General features: G+C 40.3%; 1 protein-coding gene and 1 long non-coding RNA gene across 7 annotated transcripts in view; one reads left to right on the plus strand and one right to left on the minus strand.

Annotated features, from left to right (window-relative positions):
- The window catches only part of LOC141944856 (uncharacterized), a 127,070-nt gene that overhangs the window by 96,582 nt on the left and 8,357 nt on the right, over positions 1 to 22,131 (minus strand). Inside the window, exons 1-2 of one of the 4 annotated variants that reach the window (XM_074872111.1) lie at positions 6,159 to 6,616; positions 4,826 to 5,106 (exon numbers count right to left, since the gene is read on the minus strand). The exons of 2 other annotated variants lie outside the window; for them this stretch is intronic. In XM_074872111.1, coding sequence (XP_074728212.1) covers positions 4,826 to 5,106; positions 6,159 to 6,166 — 289 coding nt within the window. In that variant the 5' untranslated portion in view covers positions 6,167 to 6,616. Of the gene's footprint in view, positions 1 to 4,825; positions 5,214 to 6,158; positions 6,617 to 22,131 lie in introns of those variants that run through there. One more of the 4 variants, XR_012629345.1, reaches the window with a different exon arrangement.
- LOC141944857 (uncharacterized) lies at positions 6,812 to 21,403 on the plus strand. Of its 3 annotated transcripts, none has more exons than XR_012629347.1 (2): positions 6,812 to 7,951; positions 20,753 to 21,403. It is a non-coding gene; the product is annotated as an uncharacterized LOC141944857 (long non-coding RNA). The 3 variants fall into 3 exon arrangements; XR_012629346.1 differs by lacking the exon at positions 20,753 to 21,403 and adding an exon at positions 8,365 to 8,504; XR_012629348.1 differs by lacking the exon at positions 6,812 to 7,951 and adding an exon at positions 18,651 to 19,527.

Genomic DNA, 22,131 nt, shown 5'->3' on the forward strand with positions numbered 1-22,131 from the left:
CCCATTTTTAAAACAAAACAACAAAACAAGATCAATGCTTAGACGTATATTTTGGAGTATCATGCCTGGACAATTTTTATGAGAGTTTTGAAAAGTTTTGTGGAACACCCTGAAAACCACCATAGCAGTCAAATCATTAGTGCAAACTATTATGTATATAGGCTTAATCCCAATCTCATTTGAAGTCGATGGAAAAACCCCTGCCACCTTCAGAGGCCTTTGGATCAGATCCTTTGTTTCCAGAGGTACGGCATAACAGATTTCAAACGTGTGCAAGAGGAAAGAGTGTACAACTGCTAAACAACTAAACTACTAAATAACTAGTAAAACTAACCTTCTGCAAAAAACGACTGTTTTCACAAAGGGCAACTCAACATGATGAAATCTTATATTTGATGGTATATATTTTGAAAAGACAGGCTGCAAAGGGCCTGATTCTGGTCATTTTATTCCCGCACATCCACCCACAAATCAAGGCATCTTAAACAGAATTATGTTCTGTTTTGGAGATCACAAGGCAAATTTTAATGAAATCCTACTAGTACTGGGGTTACTAGGAGATTTTAAATATTCTACGTGAGAGCAGGAATACCCATGGATAAATTTCTGCATCATTCCTAGCAAAATCACAAATTTGTTTCCTCAGTAGTGAGAAGTTACAGGCCAGATTTATCAGTGATTCCACAAACATGCACACGCACTACGTTAGCGAATATCTGGGTAGAGGGGGATTGCTCCAAAGCCCATCAAACTCAACAGAATTCATCCTATTGCAGATCAGGCACGGAGTCAAATGCATAAACAAGTACAGATTTGCACAGCCAGTACAGTTCAGAGTAGTATAAACTCAGGACTTGGAAAAGTGCGTGTGCATCTGAAAACATCTACCCCGCCATTTTATATCTACTGGGATCACTCTACTTATGAATGTCTATTGTGCTGGCTACAGGGATTTCAACTTTTTGTCTTCTGGCTGCAATCCTAAGTCTAGCTAGCTGCATGCATACTGGATAAACACCTATCTTTGCAAAAATCAAATGCACTGTACAAGCACACACGCTATACGAACACGTATGTAGCTATGAAGAAACATGTTCTACAGTGTGTCTTATTTGAGAAACAAAGACATGCAGTCATATTTCTAATTTTTTTTTTCTTCTTAGACAGGTACGGGCGCCATAAATCAAAATTAAAACTGTATGGCAGTATTGCTTTGTTATATATATTAGACCTCCAGAAAAACCATCGTTGCGCAGGGAGGAGGAGGGAGGGTTGATTACCTGCACCTGTTTCAAGCTGAGAGCGACTGATGCAGTTAGTAAGAAAAAAAAAAAAAAAGCCTAATTAGAGCGCATTTCCATTTTCTGGAGGGAAGGTGTCACAATCACAGGCCTGCCCGTGCCCTGAGCACCCATGTGCACAGGAGATTCTGAACGCTGCCGTATGAGGTACAAGGCCCTGCCGAGGTTTATCACGCCACAGGAAAATGTGGCACATGGACGAAGGCCGATTACAGTGAAACCATTCTGCCTGCAAGGGAGCTGCTGAAACACTGAGTGGACTCTCCTCCTCCCCCCGCCCCCCACCAAAGAAATTTTCTTCAAAAGAAAACTGGATGAAACATGGCATTCCTTCCACTCCTCCTTTTATTTCTCCTTAGCTGCTACAAAATGTTTACGAATACTTGGCATGTACAAGGAGAAGGCAGTGCTGTACCAATACAGCCATACAAAAAAAAAAAAATATAATCCAGCCTCACAGTCTTATGTTATCTTCTCTATTCAACAAAGACAAGAACTACGGCCTGCACCCATATCTGAAAGTGGTAACTCCTGCTCCATTCCCTTTCTTCTCTCCACCTCCTCCCTTTTCCCCTCTCCTTTACCCACAATAAAATCTCCCTTAACCTGATCCAAACCTGGCAGCGTTCACCCAGGCAAAATTCCAATTCATTTCAAAAAGTTTAGCCTGAATAAGGATGCCACTCGTCCCATTTCTTATCTCTGAAAGTAACCATCACATCGTAACCCACCTATTTGTGTAAAATGCTGTGGACTACGCTCCTCTTGTTTCATTGCAAGCTGCTCTCTGCCTTGCACGTAACAGTGCTCTCTGTTGAGCACTTCGTATTACTCACAGGCCTAGAACATATGTACCTTTCCCTCGTGTTCCCTGCTTTCTCGGCGTTAGTATCATTCGGTAAAAGCCATATTTTTAGTCAAGATAGGTGGGAGTTTAAGAATAGACTGTTCATTTATCAGCATACAGATCACCTTACATATCCTTCTGGAGGATAAAAATCCATGGGAGGCGGGGGGGGGAACACACACGGAGAGGGGGGGGACGACAGAGTTTGGAGCAAAACCAGTGCATCTTAGATTATTTTCACTGTGTTTCACTCAATTAGTATCTGACAATATGCAAAACTTCATCCTAGCCAGCTACCAAAAAAAAAAAAAAAAATCTTTTAATTAAGCAAAGTACTGTCTATACTTTTAATTTTTCATTCCACGCACCAAATATTTTGTACAAGAATCTTGGCAGTCCAACACAAAACACTTTCAAAATGTAAGTGCTCTAACTCATGTGCATAATTCCTGACGACATTCATCTGAGGGGCTGAATATTTCTATCAGCAGTTATATTTCAAGTTACAGACTAAAAATATTTTTAAATTTAAAACTTGGAATTCACCAATCTAATGAACAGATTTTAATCCTTCAATTAACATACACGTGATCTTTATGCACTATGTTCATTTTCAGCATGCTTATAGAAATCCTCACTGTGAAATAAGGCAATACTGCTTCTTTTACTTTCACAGCAATTATTCCTAGCAAGCCACCACAAAATAATGAACTAATACACCAGAAGCAATTTTATATTCCTTTAAGTGCTCAGCAACAAAACAACCCCAACAAGTATTACAACCTAAGGAAAAAAAAAACCCCTCTTTAGATAAACAGCATCATTAGAAGCAATATCACTGAGCACTCCAGAATTTCCCAGTGAGGAGTGTTTAGCAGTTTGTGATTTTATAACAAGGACCACAAGTCAAAACCCTCAACTAATATTTTATTTGCATTGTACTATGCAGCACTACAGGCCTCTAAAAAGTACTTTAAAGAAATTAATTTTAGCTATCACCAAGCCATACGTTCCTAAATTCCTTTCTTAATCTACACAGTCCACTGAAACATTCTCTACTTACTTTGAGCTTGATCAGCCAATAAATAGTGCTTTACTACTTAAAGTTATGAGTTGTTTTTCAGTTTATGTTGCCATAAAACAGTTCAAATGCAATGCCAATACGGAGATGGTTTTGATATAATTCTGTCAATGGCCTTGAATTTAAAACTATTTTTTGTACAAGTCAGTCGGTATCTTCTAATTATTTTGTGGGGGTTTTGGGGGGAGGAAAGAAAAAAAGCTAAACTTATTTGGATTTGTTTTGTCATTTAATCCCTGGATATAAATAAAATTAAAGGGAAAAGATTAAAATATTTTACATAGGCATCCCATTTTTTTCAGTGTAGAGGAAAGCATTTTGTTTTACAAATATATATGAAAGGACTAGTTTCCTCGAGAAGTGTCTTTAAAATATATTTATTTCCAGATACATTAATTTGCACATGCACTTGTCTATATAAAGAATACAAAGTATTATAATAGGTCTGGCAATTTCATAGTAGTAATAAATCTTAAGTGTATAACCGTCTGCCAAATTGTGCCTAACTCAGTACATCCATATCCACATGCTACTTTGATCTATAAATGGCATTACTCTAATATTTAAGTATTATACTTAACATAATTCTTCATTAACACCCAAAGAGCAAGAGAAAGAGAGTGGGAGTGTGCATGAGCATGTGCCCGTGTGCGCACGTAAAAGATAAAGAAGAAAATACACTTACAGCACTTACGGACCTTTAAAGGCCATGAAAAATAGTATTTTAAAAATGTATGATAAAAATGGTAATTATAAACTAATCCTGAACAATTCCAGGTATTACAAAATTTTAAGTACGGACCCTGAAAATAATTACGTCCAAATTCACGTTGCTAAGACAATCAGGAAACGGAACTGTAATGAGATACAATTACTGAAGATCATCACATAGTTACCTTAAAAATATTAGTTGAGAAATGCGAACAGGGACCCTTGTGTATACACACACAAATGGCATAAACCCCTGCGTACTTGTTAGCAGCTGCGTTAGAACTGCTCTGCCTAGGGATGTTTAATAACGTTTCAAACATACTGAAATATTAAATAAATATAAAAACTTGCACCGCCCAACTTTGTTTCTTTTCTCGAGCTTCCTTCTATTTTTTTTTATCAAAAAAAAAAAAAAAAGGGAAGGGGGGGGAATGCCATTCAAGAAAGAAGCTATATTGTAATCAATGAAGGCAAGACTGGCACAAGTCCTAGAACATTTGCATGCAGAAATAAAAGCTGTGATCGACCTTTGTCTGCTAAGAAAATGAAGCTTGCTGGTTTTAAACAGGCTAGCGAAGGGAGGGGCAGACTTGATAGAGAGGGAGAAGAGAACCTAAAAAATAGCAACAATAGCAAATATTAGTATATCACATCCCTAATAGCCAGCGAGCGATCATCCTGAGTGAGCCTCAACCTCGCCGGGCTGATAACGTCCTACGGGTTAATAATAAATTAATAGGCAGACGCGAGCCAATTCGCCGATACCCACGTAGTTTCTTGAAACTTAAAATTTTCCCCCTTGGTAATTACTCGCCTCTCACGCCACCGTCGCGAGTAGATAACCCCCAAAGGCTGGTGCCGGGGGGAGCCGGGGAAGCAGCTTACCCTGCGCAGGGTGGGGAGCCAGCCTCGGGGAGCCGCCGGCGGTGGGGGGGGGAAATGAGGGTGGAGGGGGGGGTTCACCTTGCAGCTCTGCAGTCTCCTGGAAAAGCAGGCAGAAGGCAGTGAGCGAGCTCTGTGGCATTTCTCGCCCTTGCAAGTGCACGCAGGCCCGGGAGAGGAGGGGAAGGCGGTCCTTACCTAGCAACCGGCGCCGGCTTCTCCTCCGCCCGCTCCCCTGCCACAACTGCCCCCGGCTGCCAGCGCCCCGCAGCAACAATGGGCGGCTGCGAGGGGTGGCATGAAGGGAGGGAAGGGAAGGGATGGGAAGCGGAGAAGGGAAAGGGGGAGAGAGAGAGCGAGCGAGAGACGGAGGGAGAGAGGAGGGAGGGGGGGAAAGGAAAAAAAAAAAAAGAGAGAGAAGCGTGTTAAGCTTGTCTGGTAGTTAACAAGTCTTGAATGAAGAATGTTAGCAAACAGACAAACAGCATGTCTGATGCATGCTAATAGTCCTGGCTTCACCGCTGACACTATGAATAATTCAGTAGAAAGGAGGGAAGGGGGGGGGGGGGGGGGAGAAAAAAGCACCCTCCACCCTCCCTTCACGCTTTCAAACGTCTGCAGAGAAGACGAGGATAAAAAACTATGCCGCAACTTTCTCCTTTCCAGCCATCGCTAAGAAAATATTCGGCAAAAAGGCCAGTTAGGCACCATCACTTTTGCCAGCGCTGCCTCTCTCGGAGATTTTCGATTCCTATTTTTGTTGGCTATTAATTTCCCCCCCCCCCCCTCCCCTCTTTACCGCCTATTTTACTTCTTTTGTCTAGGAGCTGGCACCTGTCCCAGAGACGGCATTTTACTGCACATCCCCTTTTCCCTTCCTCAGCAGAGGAAGGGGGGGGGGGGGGGGGGGGGGGGGGAGAGGTTTGCAAGGACGAAACAGCCTGTGTACCCCCTACCACACACCCAGCCCCCTGCCTCCTCCTTCCCGCCCCCCCCCCCCCCCCAATATTTCCATTTCAGCCATAGTCAAATTACAAGGGGTTTGGAGGGATATCATCCGCCCTATTTCACATGGCGCAGATACCTAAAGCTATTAAAAATATATTTCTATTAAAGAGAAAGAGAAAGCTAGCGAGAGGCTCCTTCCATGAGCAGCACTGTGCACTGATACTCGGGGGAGAAAAATGACGAATAAAAAGCCTTCATTCTCCCAGCACACAAACTAGCAAAGCCCGATTCATCGCTCAAAGCAATCCATTTCTTTAACGGAGGGGAAAAAGAGAGAGAGAGGAGAGAAAAAAGGATCAGCGGAGGGGAAAATAGTTGGAGCTTTAACCTCGACATTGCGATATACAGTAGAGCCGAGCACAGCGCAGGAGAGACGGAAAACGAGCCCCGTTCCCAAACGGTGGAAGAGGAGGGTTAAATAAAGCGGAGGCAAAAAGAAGATCCTATTTGCAGCATTTTTAAAAGTTCTGCTCTGGCAAAGGCCGTCTGAAGGGGAGGCCCTTGCAGCAGGAATGCGAGCAGCAGCAGCAGCAACCTTTTTTTTTTTTTTTTCCTCTCTCTCAGAGTCCAGCCTCCCCCTTGTGAGCGACTGGAGCAATCTGGCTAAGGAAGAGGAGGAGGAGGACGTGAGCTAGCGAAACGCAGAGGGCTAGAGCTGATGATGAAAGAGGCACGGCCCTGCGTGAGCAGGCTCGTCTTCACCGTACGCAGAGCAGCCACGGAGCCGCGCACCGCGCAACCGGCCGAGCGCCGCGACACGCCGCGACACGCCGCGACACCCACGGCCACCCCCGGCGCGGTGGGGCTGGGGAGGGAAGGAAGGAGGGAGTGGGGGGGGGGGGGACCCAGGGAGAAAAAGAGCAACTGGGAGGAAAGGCGCTGCGCTGGAATGTAAAGGCACCCACGCCACGGCAGTGTGCGTGCAGGGTAGGGCGGCTAATGAAGCTTTTAATTGGGGGGGGGGGGGGCGTCCTACGGGAACATCTTCCGGGATTAAAACGGGGAGGAGAGAGCTCCTCTTTCTATTTACACATACCTAGACGTCTCTCTGTAGCAAAGCAGTCCGCCAGGACCACGAAACTGCAGCGCACACACACACACCAAAAAAAAAAAAAACACCAAAACCAACAGAAAACCAAACACCAAACCCACCGAGCTGAAAATGGGTATTTGAAAAAGCAAACGCTGTATGTGACAAAAAAACTTCGTGATTTTGTTTTCTCATGCCCTTACTTCTAAACCAGCTGCACAGCCAAGCTCAGGCTGCTTGGCCCTTATAACTATCTTGGCACCGAGTCAAAAGCTGATAAGCATTTGGGCGAGACAGCTCAACTGCTGTGCTGGAAGAAAAACAGCTGCCATGATTGCTGTTTGATTGAGAGCGCTTACACACACGCACAAAAAAACATATCGGACTGCAAAGACGGGCCACAAATGCCTGAGGATTCGGCTTCAGAGGATCAACACACATTTCCTCTAAAAAAAAATTTAAAAATTATATAGTTTCTCCTCCATTTCCCCTCCCCTTTTTTAAAGAAAACGTACTGCGTGGACTTGCTTTTCTTCTTCCCATCCCCCCTCCATAACCTCAAGCAAACTCAAGGAATTGTGCCAAAAGTCCCGTTGCTAGTTACCAAGTGCATTTTTTTAAACGTCCCTTTGATACTTCTTTCCCTCGTGCTTGCCATGGAACATGCAAGTAAGATAATCTTTCCATTACTTACAAGAAGTAATTAAAAAAAGAAAAAGAACTTCTAGCTCAAGGTTCCTTTCTCTTTTTCTCTCTGAAGGGGCAAAAGGAGGGAAACGAGGGGGAGAAGGATGTTTTTTCTCTTTGCCGAGTCCAACATTTGGCTTTTTCCATTTGTGGCAGATCACTGTAACGCTATTGTAAAACAACTTCCTGCCCCTTTTGGCTCACGTTCCAGAAGCTGCTAGGCTAAGTTCATAGCACAAACTTTTTTCCCCCTTGCCGAAGAAGAGAGACAAAAAAAAATGTCCTGCAAATTATTTTCCCCCTTTTCTGGCTAATGGACTCACAAGGTGAATTTATTGCAGCTCTTTAAGAATGTTACACAAGAGACGTCGGTATCCCAGCTGGATAATTCATAAGCTGAAAAGGTGGGGTCATTATAAATATATGTCTGTCTGTGTCTGTGTGCATTTTAATTTTGTAATTTTGAATTGTAAGTCTTAATACCATCAGGTGGATAATGAGCTAAGCTGCTTCATCTGTCATACTAATTTGTGTATCTATCATAGCACAGATCATTGGCTTAGTATATACAGCCTCCTACTTTCCAATTGCTTTTGTACTCTAAGGTGACCTGCACCTCTCTTGTCTTCCTCCCCTCCTCTAAACGCTCAGTCTCATGAAAATACCCACCGAAAGCTTCTGAACCCTCCCTGCTAGAAACGGGAGATGTTGCAGTCTCTCTGCTAGAAGCCAAAAAGGAAAAAATAAGGCCTCCACAACTTGCTCTCTCACGATCTCTCTCTCCCTCTCCCTCTCTCTCCCTCTGTTTCTCTCATAGCAACAGCATTTCTTGGTACGCCTGCTTTGGCATACATCAGCATTTCTACCCGTCCAAGTGTCCTTTTGCGTCACATCTCGCCATTTCACTCAACCAATGAAATCTCCTTGTTGCAATAAAAATATATATACTTTTTCTGTTATTGGTATATTCAAAAAAATGTTTTATGTGCCTTCCTAACAAAAAACGTTGTCAAGCGTTTGATTTGCCCTACATGGGAGGGGGGGCGGGGGGGGGGCGGGGGAAGAGGCTGTACAGGATTCAACCTTGAAGAGTCTTCTCTGAGGAAAATATTTTACCATAAGAAAAAAGGGATTACATGGTTACTTAAGGAAAGTCATAGTTGTCCCTCTCATTTAATATTTATTTTGCTTATGCTATCATTGCTTTCCTGACGTACTTTTAAAACAGCTAGGCAGTTTCAACTAATCGGAAAAGTCAATACCATGTGTTTCTAAGACTTTGTAAAATATTCTTCAGGAAAAAATATATTAATTGATCTTTGATTCCTCTAAATATTGATCGTGAGGTGACAGAAAAAAATGCAATGGAAAAAGAAAACCGGTAGATTTGAGTTTCAATCCCTTGCAACTCTCAGATCCCATCCAAAGAGGCTGCTCTCCAACCTCCTGCTTAAAAACGCACTATCCTGCAAAATGGAGCAGAGGTCTTGGGAGGCACGGATTTTTTCCAGGATGCATTTCCTTCTTACATAAACGCGCATGATTTTTAAAAACGCAGTATTTAAATGATCAGCTGCGGTCATGAGAGTGAGAAAGACTTAATACTGTTTGCAATATATTATAGCTTGTGATGCAGCCATTCCAAGAGCTGTATGTACTCTGCCTAACTGGTAAGACTGGTGAAAGCAAGCCCTACTAAGAACAATATAATATACTGTATTTGACAGAACAGACGTTCTACCTGTACATCACCAAGTATATGAAAACCCATCTCATTGTTTTCAGGCCTGACTTTAATCACAATTGCTCTATTAAAATGCACAGTATTAGCCAAGTCTAGAAAGTACAGGGTGGCACATGTGGGTTTCTCGGAACTAGCTGGCTGTGCCACATCTTCAGTGACTCCTGCAGTGACATATTTAAGGAACCTCTGTTACACATTTTTATTCAGCCTCAAATCTCAAGAAAACGCTCAACCACTGGCATTCTGAGGAGAATAAACATTTCTTTTGTAAGCCAAATATATGTTTTATGGTTTACCCTTACCAACTTTCTTTTTTTTTTTAAATGGTGTGAAACCACAAAGTGTTTTTAATATTTATTTTTAAGGAATTATAGTAAAAGCATACTAGAGATTATCAGGACATAGCTCACAAGATATTTAAACAGTAACTTTCCCACAAATTTTTATTTCGGTAAAATGACACCTAGTAATTCTGACCTCTTCTAATAACTTTGGTATCTACTGCATAGACTGCGGATGCAGAGGATGTGTATGCATAAATTCTGGCTGGTCAAAAAGTAAAAGCAAGCAAAATTTCTGGATAACAGGCTTAGCAGCAGACAGCCATAATGTCCAGCTAAAATTCTTATCATTTTTGTTCAAAAATAATGGCACGACATTCATGATAGTATTTAACAGAACACAGACAGATGAGACTGTTAACCCTACACAGAAAAAAAAAATAAAATATATGCGATCGTGCATTCAACAACTTTTAATGCCAATGTAATATAAAAGACAGACCTGTTTTTTAGGGAAGGATCAGGCTCAAGTATATGAACAGCTTAGCTGATAGTGGGTTACTTGCATTTAATCGGTTTTCTGAATGACTTTCCCCTTTTTTCTGAGACACTATTTTTAGCTCCTTACTTATTTTTGTACTTGCTATATAAAAATACATATCTCCTCGTTCTTTCCTCTCCATACGTATCCCTTCCTTTCTCACTTTTTGTAGAAATGTGGAAAGAGCTGAGTTTCATCTCTGCTTTTGCCTGTTTCATACCTGGGGTAATTCTGGTGCATTTGGAGAGTTGAAAGTGCATTGCTTTTACACAATTATGGCTCAGGTTCATTCATGGAAAGTGATCCTTCTTCAAGGCGATATATAAATGCATTATATCTGTCACCATAGTTGTAAAATAAGATTGAAAGTCGTCTAACTTTAGCTTACCACAATACTAAAAAACAAGGATACAGGAAAGAGGAAAACAATTACGTGTTGTAAGCTTCACTTAATAGGAACGGAATTCCAAAAAGGGAAGTGGAGGAATTATTTTAAGACTCATCATGCCTGAATAAGTTCAAATTATGTAAATAGTAGTAAGCCAATATTTTCACACCACAGTTTACACTATTACATAATTTTATAACCTCTCTCTTTCCCCTTATCACAAGTTCTGTCTATTGGAAACTCATTACAGATACTCCTGCTATACACTAATTCATTTGCTTACATTTTAACTCAAGAGTGGTATCTCTTGTTCTTTCATCTCAGTTTTGTGTGATACAGACATCAACCCTAAGGTCTGCTCTAAACAGATCATGATTTTTTTCTTTCTAAACAATACAGCTCATTTTCAATACGGGGTGGTTGCTAATCTAACAGCCTCCAGAAATGTTTAATAAAAAATGATCAGGTACATGATCTTTTAAAAAATAATCCAATCAAACATATTTCTTTTTTAGGATTAAGCTAGCTAGAAAAGTGTAAATTCACATTTTTTGATTTTTTTAATCATATAATTAAAATAATTCCAGTACACATTTTTTAAAAATCACCAAGAATAGCTTTACTTAACATTCAGAGAGCTTTTCTTTTTTAAGACACTCTCCAGGGATTAAAAATAATAATAATTAATATATATATATAAAAAAGAAAAGCAGTCTTGTCCATCATTGCCTAAAGGGACCGAAGGTGCTCTGTGGGACTACAGCTGGTGTACACTTCATAGAAAGGACAGTAATGACACACTGTGCAGGCTACCTGGGAAAGTTCTGTTCTGCTGTTGACTAACTCGCATTAATTCCAATGGATCAATGGCATATTAAATTATGGGGGAAAAAAATACCAAATAAAGACAATTTCAAAGTAGGTGATTCAAACTGTAAAGGCAAGCTGAACACGGATATATTTCCACATTCTTCCCTTCAAAACATAATGAAGCATTTTGCAAAAAACAGTTCCTTCAGTGCACTGTATTTTAACAGTAATGTTTTATAGCAAACTTGGCATTAAACTGGTATCAACATAAATGAAGCTCTGGCAGTAGGACAAGTGTTTTGTTTTTTAATTTTTTTTTTTTTTTAAAGAAAGGAGGCATTAAACAGTGCATTGCATTAGCAGTTTTTTAAAGGGTGTTATCGACACAATTTTGTTTATCTTGCGACTATTTTTTTCCCTTTTTTTTTCACTGTACAGAGCTGTATGCTTGAAGCTGATATTAATATTTTGCTTATATACCGTGCTTACTGATGCAAATTTACATCATCGGCAGCAAATCAAAGCCCGAGACAGGATTTTATTTACTTGCTTCTACTTATTGAGCATAAAGAGGCTCCAAAGTTCCTGGAGGCTGCAAGTACTTATTCGCAAAGGAGGCGCAAGCTGGGAACTCAGCAGTGCCCCAGTCACGTCTAGTTTGACGGCCGGCTAAGCAGCAACCTCCTCAGCTGTAAAACACCCCCATTTTATTTTATACTGAAAACGTAACTCCACTTCGCAGTACAGCCAGTTTCCCCTAGCAGCCTGAAGTCATGCTCTGACCGACTGTAATTTATTCTTCACGCTGCGAGCAGACAATACGGCCCCGCACTCTGGATCACTGTCTCCTGTGCTTTCCTGACAGCCCAAGACACGCCGCCCCCCCCTCACCCCGGCCCAGCTCAGCTCGGCCCGGCTCAGCCCGCCGCTTCCCCACGGCCCCAGCCAAACCCTCCGGCAGCACCTCCACCACCCCTGCCCAGCGCCGGGGAGGGGGGGGGCACGTAGCCGCGGGAAGCCGGGACTACGGAGGCCAAGCCCAGGAGAGAACGTATTAAAGGGATTTGTGCCGTCCGATATCTCTGTACCTTCAGCAATAACCGAGGTGTCTAGTTTTCCGGCTGTAAAGGCTCGGGCCGGTCACTGCTTTTCTCCTGGTAGCACCAGGAGCACAGAGTTAAAACAAGCTCTTGGATTTTAAAACACAGCCCTCGTGTTTGTTTAAATGGACACATCTGCTTAAAATTGGATGCCTCACAGAAAGAGCTACTGAAGGGGGGGGGGGGGGGGGGGAGGAAAAAAAAAAAGTGAGCTAATTAAAAAAAAAAAGTAAATAAGACAGTGTAGAAAAAGAAAATGTAACTTTTCAGAGAATGATAAGCTGCAAAAAGTAAGCAAATGTACAAAATGAAACCTGTACTGAAAACTTAAAATTTCTTAGGTCTACAAAGGGGATTAAAACACCTTTATATTGTAAGTTACTTAAAGGCTTTTAAACTAGTCAAAGAGTTGTCCGGTGACCAAATTCTCTGATATTAAGAGTCTCTGTTATAATTACAAAACAGAGTGCTACAATCCTGAACGAAGTGAATTGGAAATGGGAACAAAAATTACACACAATAGAAATTCCTTAGTGGTTTTTGGTAGTGAAATGTTAGTAGAAATGAAAAATTTGTATGAAGTGTAAGAAAATAAAAAGGGATGTCTGTTACAGTAACATATTCATAGCATAGTTGCAATTATTTAGTAAACAGAGACACTTAATCCAAAATGGTTGTAGATACAAAATTCACAGGGACACAATCCGTTTATGAGTGGAATATTAGTATCATATCTATTTTATGTAGCCAACTTCAGTTTTACAGTTCAAGGCAATATTTCTGTTTAACCCATAAAAGCTAAAATATATGGTACATAAGGTGCATCTTAGATTGTCTATTGAGCTTGGCTATCTAAAATATCACTGGAATCTCACACTATAACAAAGTATATTGGCACTGGTAAATTTAAATCCCTCTCCTTGAAAAAAAATAATTCCTAACATGAATGATACTGACACATTATTGTTATTATCATCAAATATAACATTGAGAGAGTAATGAACCTACTGAAAGTGTTGATGTATTTATCTGGACAGATAACACAGGCTTCTACATTCTTTATATCAGTCGCAGGTAGAAATTAACAGTTGTGAAAAAAGAACACCATCTTCAATTCAATACTTCATAGAACTTGTGTTTCATGAACTGTCTTACCAGGAATCATTTGAGGTTTTTCTTCCCATCTGTCATGTTATACTTACTAAAGTTGTCACACTTGCATTATTAAATTTCTTATATTTTGAAGGGGTGCCTAAATTTTTATGTTTAGCTTTAACAGTATTCTGCTATTTTTCAGTTTCAGTAAACAAAATGTCACACAGACACGATTCTGTATTTCCTTTGTCCAGAAAGATGTATTCCTACAGAGACACATTTAACCATTCCATGATCTATACACATACATTTCACAAAAAAAAAAAAATAAAAATGACAGAGCGCACAGAAAGGATGTTAGCAAATTTGAAGGGACAACTGCCCCACTCCCAAACGCAGCCTGTGAACAAGGCATGAGGTAGCAGCGTGCATCAGAAGTTCAAACTTGCCCCACTACCAGCAGCTGCAGCGGTGGAGTGACGGCTCTGGGACTCCAAAGCAGACACAGCAGCAGCAAGGCCTCAACTCAGAGCATCAGGCTCTGAAAGGAACAGTTTCTGTTCCTATCGAAAGAAGAGACCTTTACGTTTTATTACTTTTACATCACATGGCACATAAAAGGTTTTTTTTAAAAAAGAAGGTGATTTCCATGTTGCCAGCAAACCAGAACCTTAGTGCAAAAAAAAAAAAAAAAAATATCTTTTTTTATAATCTCCCATTTTGCTTTTTAAAAGATTAATCAGCATCTATGCAGATTAAATGTATGCCATAGTTTAATAAAGGTTATTTTAATTAAGTTTATAACAACCTGACAAAACCAATACAAACACTCCTATAAGGAAAACATTCAATGGAGTTTTTACTCTGCTATCTACACTAATAAAATACAATATGAATGATAACACTGGCATCACACACCAAGGGAAAAAAAAAAAGGGGGGTGGGGGGGTGGGGGGGTGGGAATTGTGAAAAGATGCTTCCAGACTTACTCAGTGAACTGTTTTTCAGTTGTTTAAAAACACTTCCTTTTCAGAATACTGAAAGTTCCCAGGGGTATCAGTGACTAATCCATGGAAATTTTAAGTTTCAAATTTAACCATTTTTTCCTAGGGCATAAATGCATTTTACTGGAGATTTTAGACGGATGGTAAAAGCATTGAAATGTTAAAAGGTCAGTTCTTAAATTTCTGTTTCCAGAAAATGATATCAACAGAAATGTAATGCTATGAATTTTTCTTGGTCCACCAAAAATTTCAAGAAAATTGCAGTGTTTTTTCTAGTGCAAACAAGTAACTTCAGAAAATTGTGCAGGGAGAAAACGACGAGAGAAAGACTTTTTGCCTCTTGGCAACAGGACAGTGAGACTTGGTTCGAAATACAGAACTCTCCCTGACTCACTTAGAAATAAATCTGCTTTTCAAAAACTTTTGAAGCCAAATACCAAAATCAAAGTTGTCATCTAAAGCCCACATTACTTCCGTCATTTATTTGTAAGAAAATTAAGCAATTCCCCCTTCCCCCAACAGCCTTTTTAACAAAATCACATACTTCATCTCTTCTACATGTGTGCCCACACACATACGTGTGTGCTGTGTGCAATATGGTGGCCCTATATACGAGAGAGATGTATGTGAATGTATGTATTTATGGTCTCATGTTACAAGAGCCCTGTAAGTATAAATACTATTAGAGTAAGACTGTAAATTAATATTTAGTTTACATAATACTGCTCGATATAAGTCACAGTATTTTAATAATGCAGCCTGAAGACTGCTAACAAAGGGTTAGATTTGAATTATAACAGGAAAATCATAAAGGACATGGTTCAGGACTTTTTAGTTATACAAATAAACATCATTTTAAAAAAATGTTAGTATGTCTAAAGTATCGTTTAAGAACTATACAAAAGAAGTTGATTGTAACAGCACTGCACCAGCAGTAATTTCATCCCTTCAGCATTATCGTGACAACTCATGACTACATTCAGAGAACACGTACAGCCAACTGCTCTGTGGCTACCTGAGTGTGAGACCTCGCTCCTGTACTAGACCTGAAAGAATCAGGGAGGCTGACACAAAGATCAGGGATTTTGTCTAATAAAGCACTGTACACATAGACCAAAATGTTGTTCCAGCACTCAGCTGGCAGTGCTCTGCGTTTTCAACACAGAGGGAAAGCAAAATAGATACTTAAGATTCATTATGGGGACATACAAAACACAGTTTTGCTTTAATACTGGACTTACCCATTTTCTAGATCAGCATGTGTGTATCCCACATGTACAGGGAAAGATTTTTATAGGAATATCAGAATTACTGTATCATTTTTCAGCTTTTACTGGCCAGCTAATGGCCAAAACTTTAATCAGTCTAAGAAATTTTTTGGAAATCTATTGGAAAAGGCCATTTTGTGCTGGAACTACTCCGTTATTCCAGCTTTCATCTTTGCCCTTCCCTGACAGAACGCCATTTTGAGGCTGTCACGCATTTTTCTTTCCAAAGTGGATAATGCCAGTGGAAAACATAAGGATGGTATCCTCGTACCACAGAAAAATACAGCAATGCAGTTTCACAGAGAAGTAGCATTTTTATTTTTACAGGTGCAACTGAAGTCTGTCTTGTATTTTCTGCTCACCCTAATATTAATTTAAAACCACACACACAAAAATGTATGATATGCAGCTACTTGTATCCATTTAGCATTTTGAAACTTGCACATATTTCTTTTTATTCAAGTATTCAATGGAAAGAGGCAGAAGATATTTCACCAGAAGACAAATCAGGCAAATAAGCATTTACTTCAAATGAATTTTGCCGAGTTACACTGGGCCTAAATATACATATCCGGCAGTCCGGTGTTTAGAAAAATGTTTATCTTCAAAAAGTAAAGAACAGACTCAGTAATTTCCATAGTACATGTGAAGCCTGGCCAAACCCATATTACACAAGACTATGTTTTTAATTTTTTATTTTTTCTCTCCTTAGATAAACTGATATATTGCAAATCATTGTCCAAAGGATCGAGGAAATCAACAGGGTAATAAGAAATGGCTTAATATTAAAAGCAGAATAGACAGGTGGACAACAGTTGCTTAACAGAGGAGGCTGTTACATATGAATGGTTCTTACTTAGTTTTCACTGCAGGGGTCACATTTGGAAACAATTTTGATAAAGCAAATTTATAAAAATCATATAGAAGTTCATATTTTGAATTTCAGTAACACCTTTGTCTAGGAAATGAGAAAAGTCTTCACCACCACTAAGCTTTACCAGGTACACTAACTGGAGAAATCACTACCAGAAGTAGTAATGCTGAGGAATCAAGTTCATGCAGTATAATAGACTATTCTCTGCCCGTTCTATTAATCCAAACTTTGCCAGGGAAAAAGCTCTTTTTTAAACAGTAAAACAGAAAAGAAAAAAAAAAAAATCCTGAGAGGCTTGAATCGGGAACGTTCAAAGCAAAACATTTCCAAAAGGCTCCACTCAGTAGGAAGCTTTCAGAAGAGGGACTTCTACTATGATGTCTTAGATTATCACATTGCATGTTGAAATACTTAACACACACTAAGAAAAACTAGTTTTTCTTTCGAGCAGGCACTTACTATAGTTATTGTGAGGTTCCAGTATCTTTTTGAGGAAAAAGAACTATTTTAAAATTTGAATATTGGCTGAATTTTTTTTTCCTTTTATTCTAAGCAGCTATCCACATTTTAAAATTCTCCTACAGCTCATTACCTCCAAACAAAGCACAACCATATCCATGCTTTAAGGCAAAAAATACCACAAAAATAAATGCAACTGACATTGCCTTGACACTCTCTTTAGTCTTTAAAATCCTGCAGATAACAGAAAAGCAATACTAGTACTGAAGAACACATGGTGAGAGGGGATGGACCTTATTATTTTCATTTAGTAAGCATATTCATTATAACTAAGTAACAAGTGAGGAATATACCTATGCTAACCTGGTAGGACTATTTTTATTAGATAATGGGTATAATAAATACACCTTTCCACTCTGGCTTCCATTAAAATCTAAAGCTAGTGGATTTTGGGAATTTTAAGCAACGAATAAAGGACACAGAAGGGTTGGTTTCAGTATTGCTGTAGTCAGTGTCACTTGCTGCTCACGTACTAACTCTCTGCTGCTCACGTTTGGCTCAGCTTTGAATGCAACTTTTCATTAGAAGAGCATGATGTTTCGGTTGCTTGGCCACTCTTTTGTTTGAAGAGCTTATTTTGCTGTATTACAGAACGCACTTTTAAATCTAAGAGTAGATTGTGTTTGTTTAAATAATACAACTTCAAGAAAACTAAAGGAAAGACAGAACATTTTACTTGAAATGACTGGAATGCAAAGAAAACAAATTAAAATGAGGAAGGAGAAAGAAACAGAAAATTTTGCTCTTACACAAAAGAGAGTTACAGTATTCTCTATCGGGCAAATCCGTATTACAACACATAATCTGAAGGAGAAAAAAAAAAAAAAAGGCTTGGAAGCCTGCAACAATTAAAAAAAAGCAGCATGCCCTCTTCTCTGAAGAGAAGAGTCTGGTACAGAGGCAAAATCTGTGTAGCAAAGGCAGCGACACTACCCCAGGTTCTCTGTTGAACCCTGCCCAGCGCCTTGGAGAAGCCTCTGGAGAAGGATGCTCTGGGCAAGGCAGCGGTGCCGGGGATCTCCTGCCCACACATTCCTCCCAGGCCCCCAGCAGGATTGAGCCCCTCCAGCGTGGTTAAGCCTCCTGTTCCACAACAGTGGACTGAACACGAGAGGTGCCCGCAACTCTACAGAAGACACAGACCGAGAAGCGTCTCTTGGATGCCTTACTGCTTGTTCCTAAAGCAGCCCAAAAGGAGTCAAGAGAAACACAGCTGCAAACAGCACAGCATGTGCAGGATTGTACCCTAAACCAGCAGTAACATCAGGTGAACCCACCCTGCACTCCATTATGCCAATACAGTAGAGTCTTCTAGGGATTTATAGTGGTATAAAGCATGAAAAAAAACCACAAGAAAACCCCACCAGTAAGCCCAGAAATACCCAAGTTGGAGAGCTAAAAATTTACTGTTGTATACATTTTTATCTCCATTCTATTCATGTCAACTGCCACAGAAGCCTCAAAGCTTACTATCGTAGTATTACTTATTTTTGTGATGGCAACATTCGAAGCTGCCCCCAATACACACACATCCCTTGTGCTCAGTTTTAACCCTGCTGTGTTTTACACAACTTGGCTGTCATCAGCAATTAAGGGCTATTTTTTTTTTTTTTTTTTGATACAAGGAAGGAATGTGGGAAAGCAGTATTTTGACTGAGGATACGTGTTTACAGTTTAATTATTTTATAGTCTAGCATTGTATTTCACAGATTTCACTGCTCAAAGAACAGCTTATAGATGAAAAATAATAAACATCTTTCACTGAAAAGTGATGGTTTTCTATACGTGAGTCTTCCAGATAATTCATCCCAGATTCCACGTTAATATATGTTCCCGAGTCACAGCAACTAAAAATGAGATACAATGCATTCTGCCACAAAAAGCCAAAAAAAAAGAAAATCAGCAGCATTTTTGCATATAATTAGTGATAAACATGAGGAAGTCCTCGTTCACTTTGGCTTAGTACCCCATGCTTACTATGCTCGGCTTCACAGGGCTCTGTGCGTGTATTTATTTGGTGCAACACAAAGAAAATGTTATGAAAAAGGTGATGAATACAATCTGCTGGGACACAGCATCACATTTCCTTACAGGCCGAGAAACAATGCTTATTTTGAGACCTCAGAGGCCCAAGTTCAATGCTGCAATTGCCATGCGGTTTCTCTCTTTTAAGAGAAAAATTCTCTAATTTTCACTAGTCTAACGCTTCTTCATTTGGAACAGTCCAGTGAGAGGGGAAAAGAAAAAAAAAAGAAGTTTAAAAGCTGAAACCAGAGAAATTGAATTACTGGCAGCACGGGGGGAAGACCCAAGCAATATATTTGGTTCAACAAGGGATTAAGCGCCACAGCCATCGGTAAGTAAAGAGCTAATACGTCCTCTTTGAAATAGTTTGACTTCTACTCTCGCTGTGACTGCTGCACGCTCGGAGGTTCGGGTGAAGCAAACCTGATACTCTGCCATTCTCCGCCAGCACGTGCCTAAATTAGTTCTCCATTTTGTGGTGGCCCTCTGAGAGCAATTCCCATTGAGAAGTGAACAAAGGCCGCGACCCCAGGGTCAGAGTGTAATGCAGGAAGCATGACCTCCCCTTTGTTCAGAACAGCACTGTTTACTCTGCCTAAGTAAAGATCACCAATACATTAACTAAAGAGGATTAAAAAGGTCATATCCCTAGGGATGGAGCTCACGCAAGTGGCAACTCTCTTCAGTCACTAAATCATTTGACTTCCCCCCTAACCCCCCTTCAAAATAGAGACACCTTAAGCTGCCAAGGCTCAATGGCACATTAATTCCAGAGAAGTATGTATGAACTTCATGTGGTCTTCCTTCTAAAACCAGGTTAATTTCTGCACAGCTAGCCAGCTGGTTTGAAGAGGTTTTTTTAGTTATAAAAACATTTTAAGTGAAAACTATCACCTCAATACAATTTTTTTTTCTTTTATATCTCCTTTTGAAGCGTTCTGAGTTTATTTATTAAATTGTTTGGGTCTTCAAATAGTTATTAAAAAGTGTAATCTTTTGTAGCTATTACAAATGCAAATCTTAAAATATCCTGTAGTATGTGGACAGGCAGAAAAGTTGCCTGATGCTGTAGATAATTGCAAACTCCAAGGATGGCTCATCGCAAAAAAGAAACCAAGGAAAATAAAGTGAAAACAAGCTGCCTGTAAGAATTCACATGTGCTGATAGCTAGGCTTAATCAGGCTAAATAAGCACCTCCTTTGTCTGCTAAGCTTTCTGTTATACACTATCGTATCTGAGAACATCATTATTAATATGAAATATAACAACAGAAGCATCTCTTGAAACGGCTAAATTAATGCCGCACTGGTGACATACAGGAGGCAACGTGGCCAATTCGACAGCATGCTGGATTGTCTCCTTTCCATTCTCACCTCTAATCCTCTGGCCTGCTGGATGATCCCAACTTTTGCTTTGTGTCTCCGCTTCCTCATCTGTGGTGATATTGCTCACCGGGATGCAGATGTTACCATCAGTTACTCAGCCAGGATGGGAGAAAAAGAGCATGTGGAAGGGAGTGGTCTAGACTAAGACATTTTCCCCTCTCTACCCTCAGGCAGAAGCACTTCTGATGAAGCTGAACATTGCTAGAGCTTCCAGAAGAAAGTAATAGGAATAAGGCCAGGCAGGGGGCCCAAGCTGATCAAAGTCCTTGGCGCAGGGAGCTCAGCACCACAGACAAACCTCACGGCGGCTAAATGCAGTTGAAATCAGCCCTGGATCACCCACCATGCCAGCTGACTTTGAAAGGAGACTCCAAAAACCGAGGTCTTAGAGCAGCACAGTACAGGAGTTCACTGCATGGATTGTATGGGGGGAGGAGGGAGAGGGTGTCCTTCAATTCTCAGATACTTTGTGCAAAATAGCTATTTTCGAATCCACAAGAACAGACGCAGTTTTCTAGTCTCTAGCAACGTGAATTAATGCATAAAGCGTGGCAAGCTGGGGTCTCGTTATACCCAGCCTGCACTCACACTGGTACGCTCTGCCCCTTCCTGCCTCTCCTGCTAGCCCTGCATTCTCAAGTATCAGGCAGGACGAGGAAGGAAGATTCTTTGCACTCCTCTTCAGGACATTTGAGAAGTCACTCTTCCCATTTGCAGTCTTCTTCATAGCCAGGAACCCATGCATTTCAAATGTTTTTAAAAGGATCTGAACAGATAAATGAAATCAAGAATCCAATAAAAATAACATCATGTTTTCCTTATTACGTTCTCTCTGTGAAAAGAATAATTTCCTTCTTCACCCACCACTGCTGTTCCTCGTTCCTATGGTTTCTGATCTTTCCTCACCCCAGTAGGAAGAGAGGGAAACTTACTGTCATCAGGAAAACCAAAAGGAGGAAGTCTTCTCAGCATACACGTCCCACTGGGGAGCACAGGGTTTAGCCCAGATGGCTCACAACAGATTCTAACATGGCCAAGCGTAAAGAAGAAACTTCCAAACCATGTGTTTGCACCGTGATGGGCGGTATTCCCACTGCAGGTGGGTGAAAGACTGGCACTCAGTATAACTCTCTTCTACATTTTCTCACCTGTCCACTTCTGCGCCTGGAACAATCAAATCTAATCATATTGCTTCCAGTGATTGCTCTTCTCTGACATCTGATCTAAAAGTATTGGCCTTTTTATTATATACACCAGGAGTCAAAGAAAGAACAGTGGAGTCAGAAAGCCTTGACAGACAAGTTTAGAAAAGCCTGTGTCCAGAGCAAAACAAGCACCTAGTGAAAACCAAAAACGTACAGCAGGTATTTAAAATACAGTACCAAATTGCCACGTTTTACGTTTATCAGATCTTCCCATTGACTTCAATGGGAACACTCTGCTTTTCTGCATGGAAGATTATGCAGGCATAGCATATCAGTCAGGGGAAAAAAAAAAAAAAAAAAAGAGTTAACAAAAATCTCTAGACACAGAAGAAGTAGGTGGACAA

The sequence above is a fragment of the Strix uralensis genome, chromosome 5 (assembly GCF_047716275.1).
Source record: "Strix uralensis isolate ZFMK-TIS-50842 chromosome 5, bStrUra1, whole genome shotgun sequence".
In the NCBI taxonomy this organism is placed as follows: domain Eukaryota; kingdom Metazoa; phylum Chordata; class Aves; order Strigiformes; family Strigidae; genus Strix; species Strix uralensis.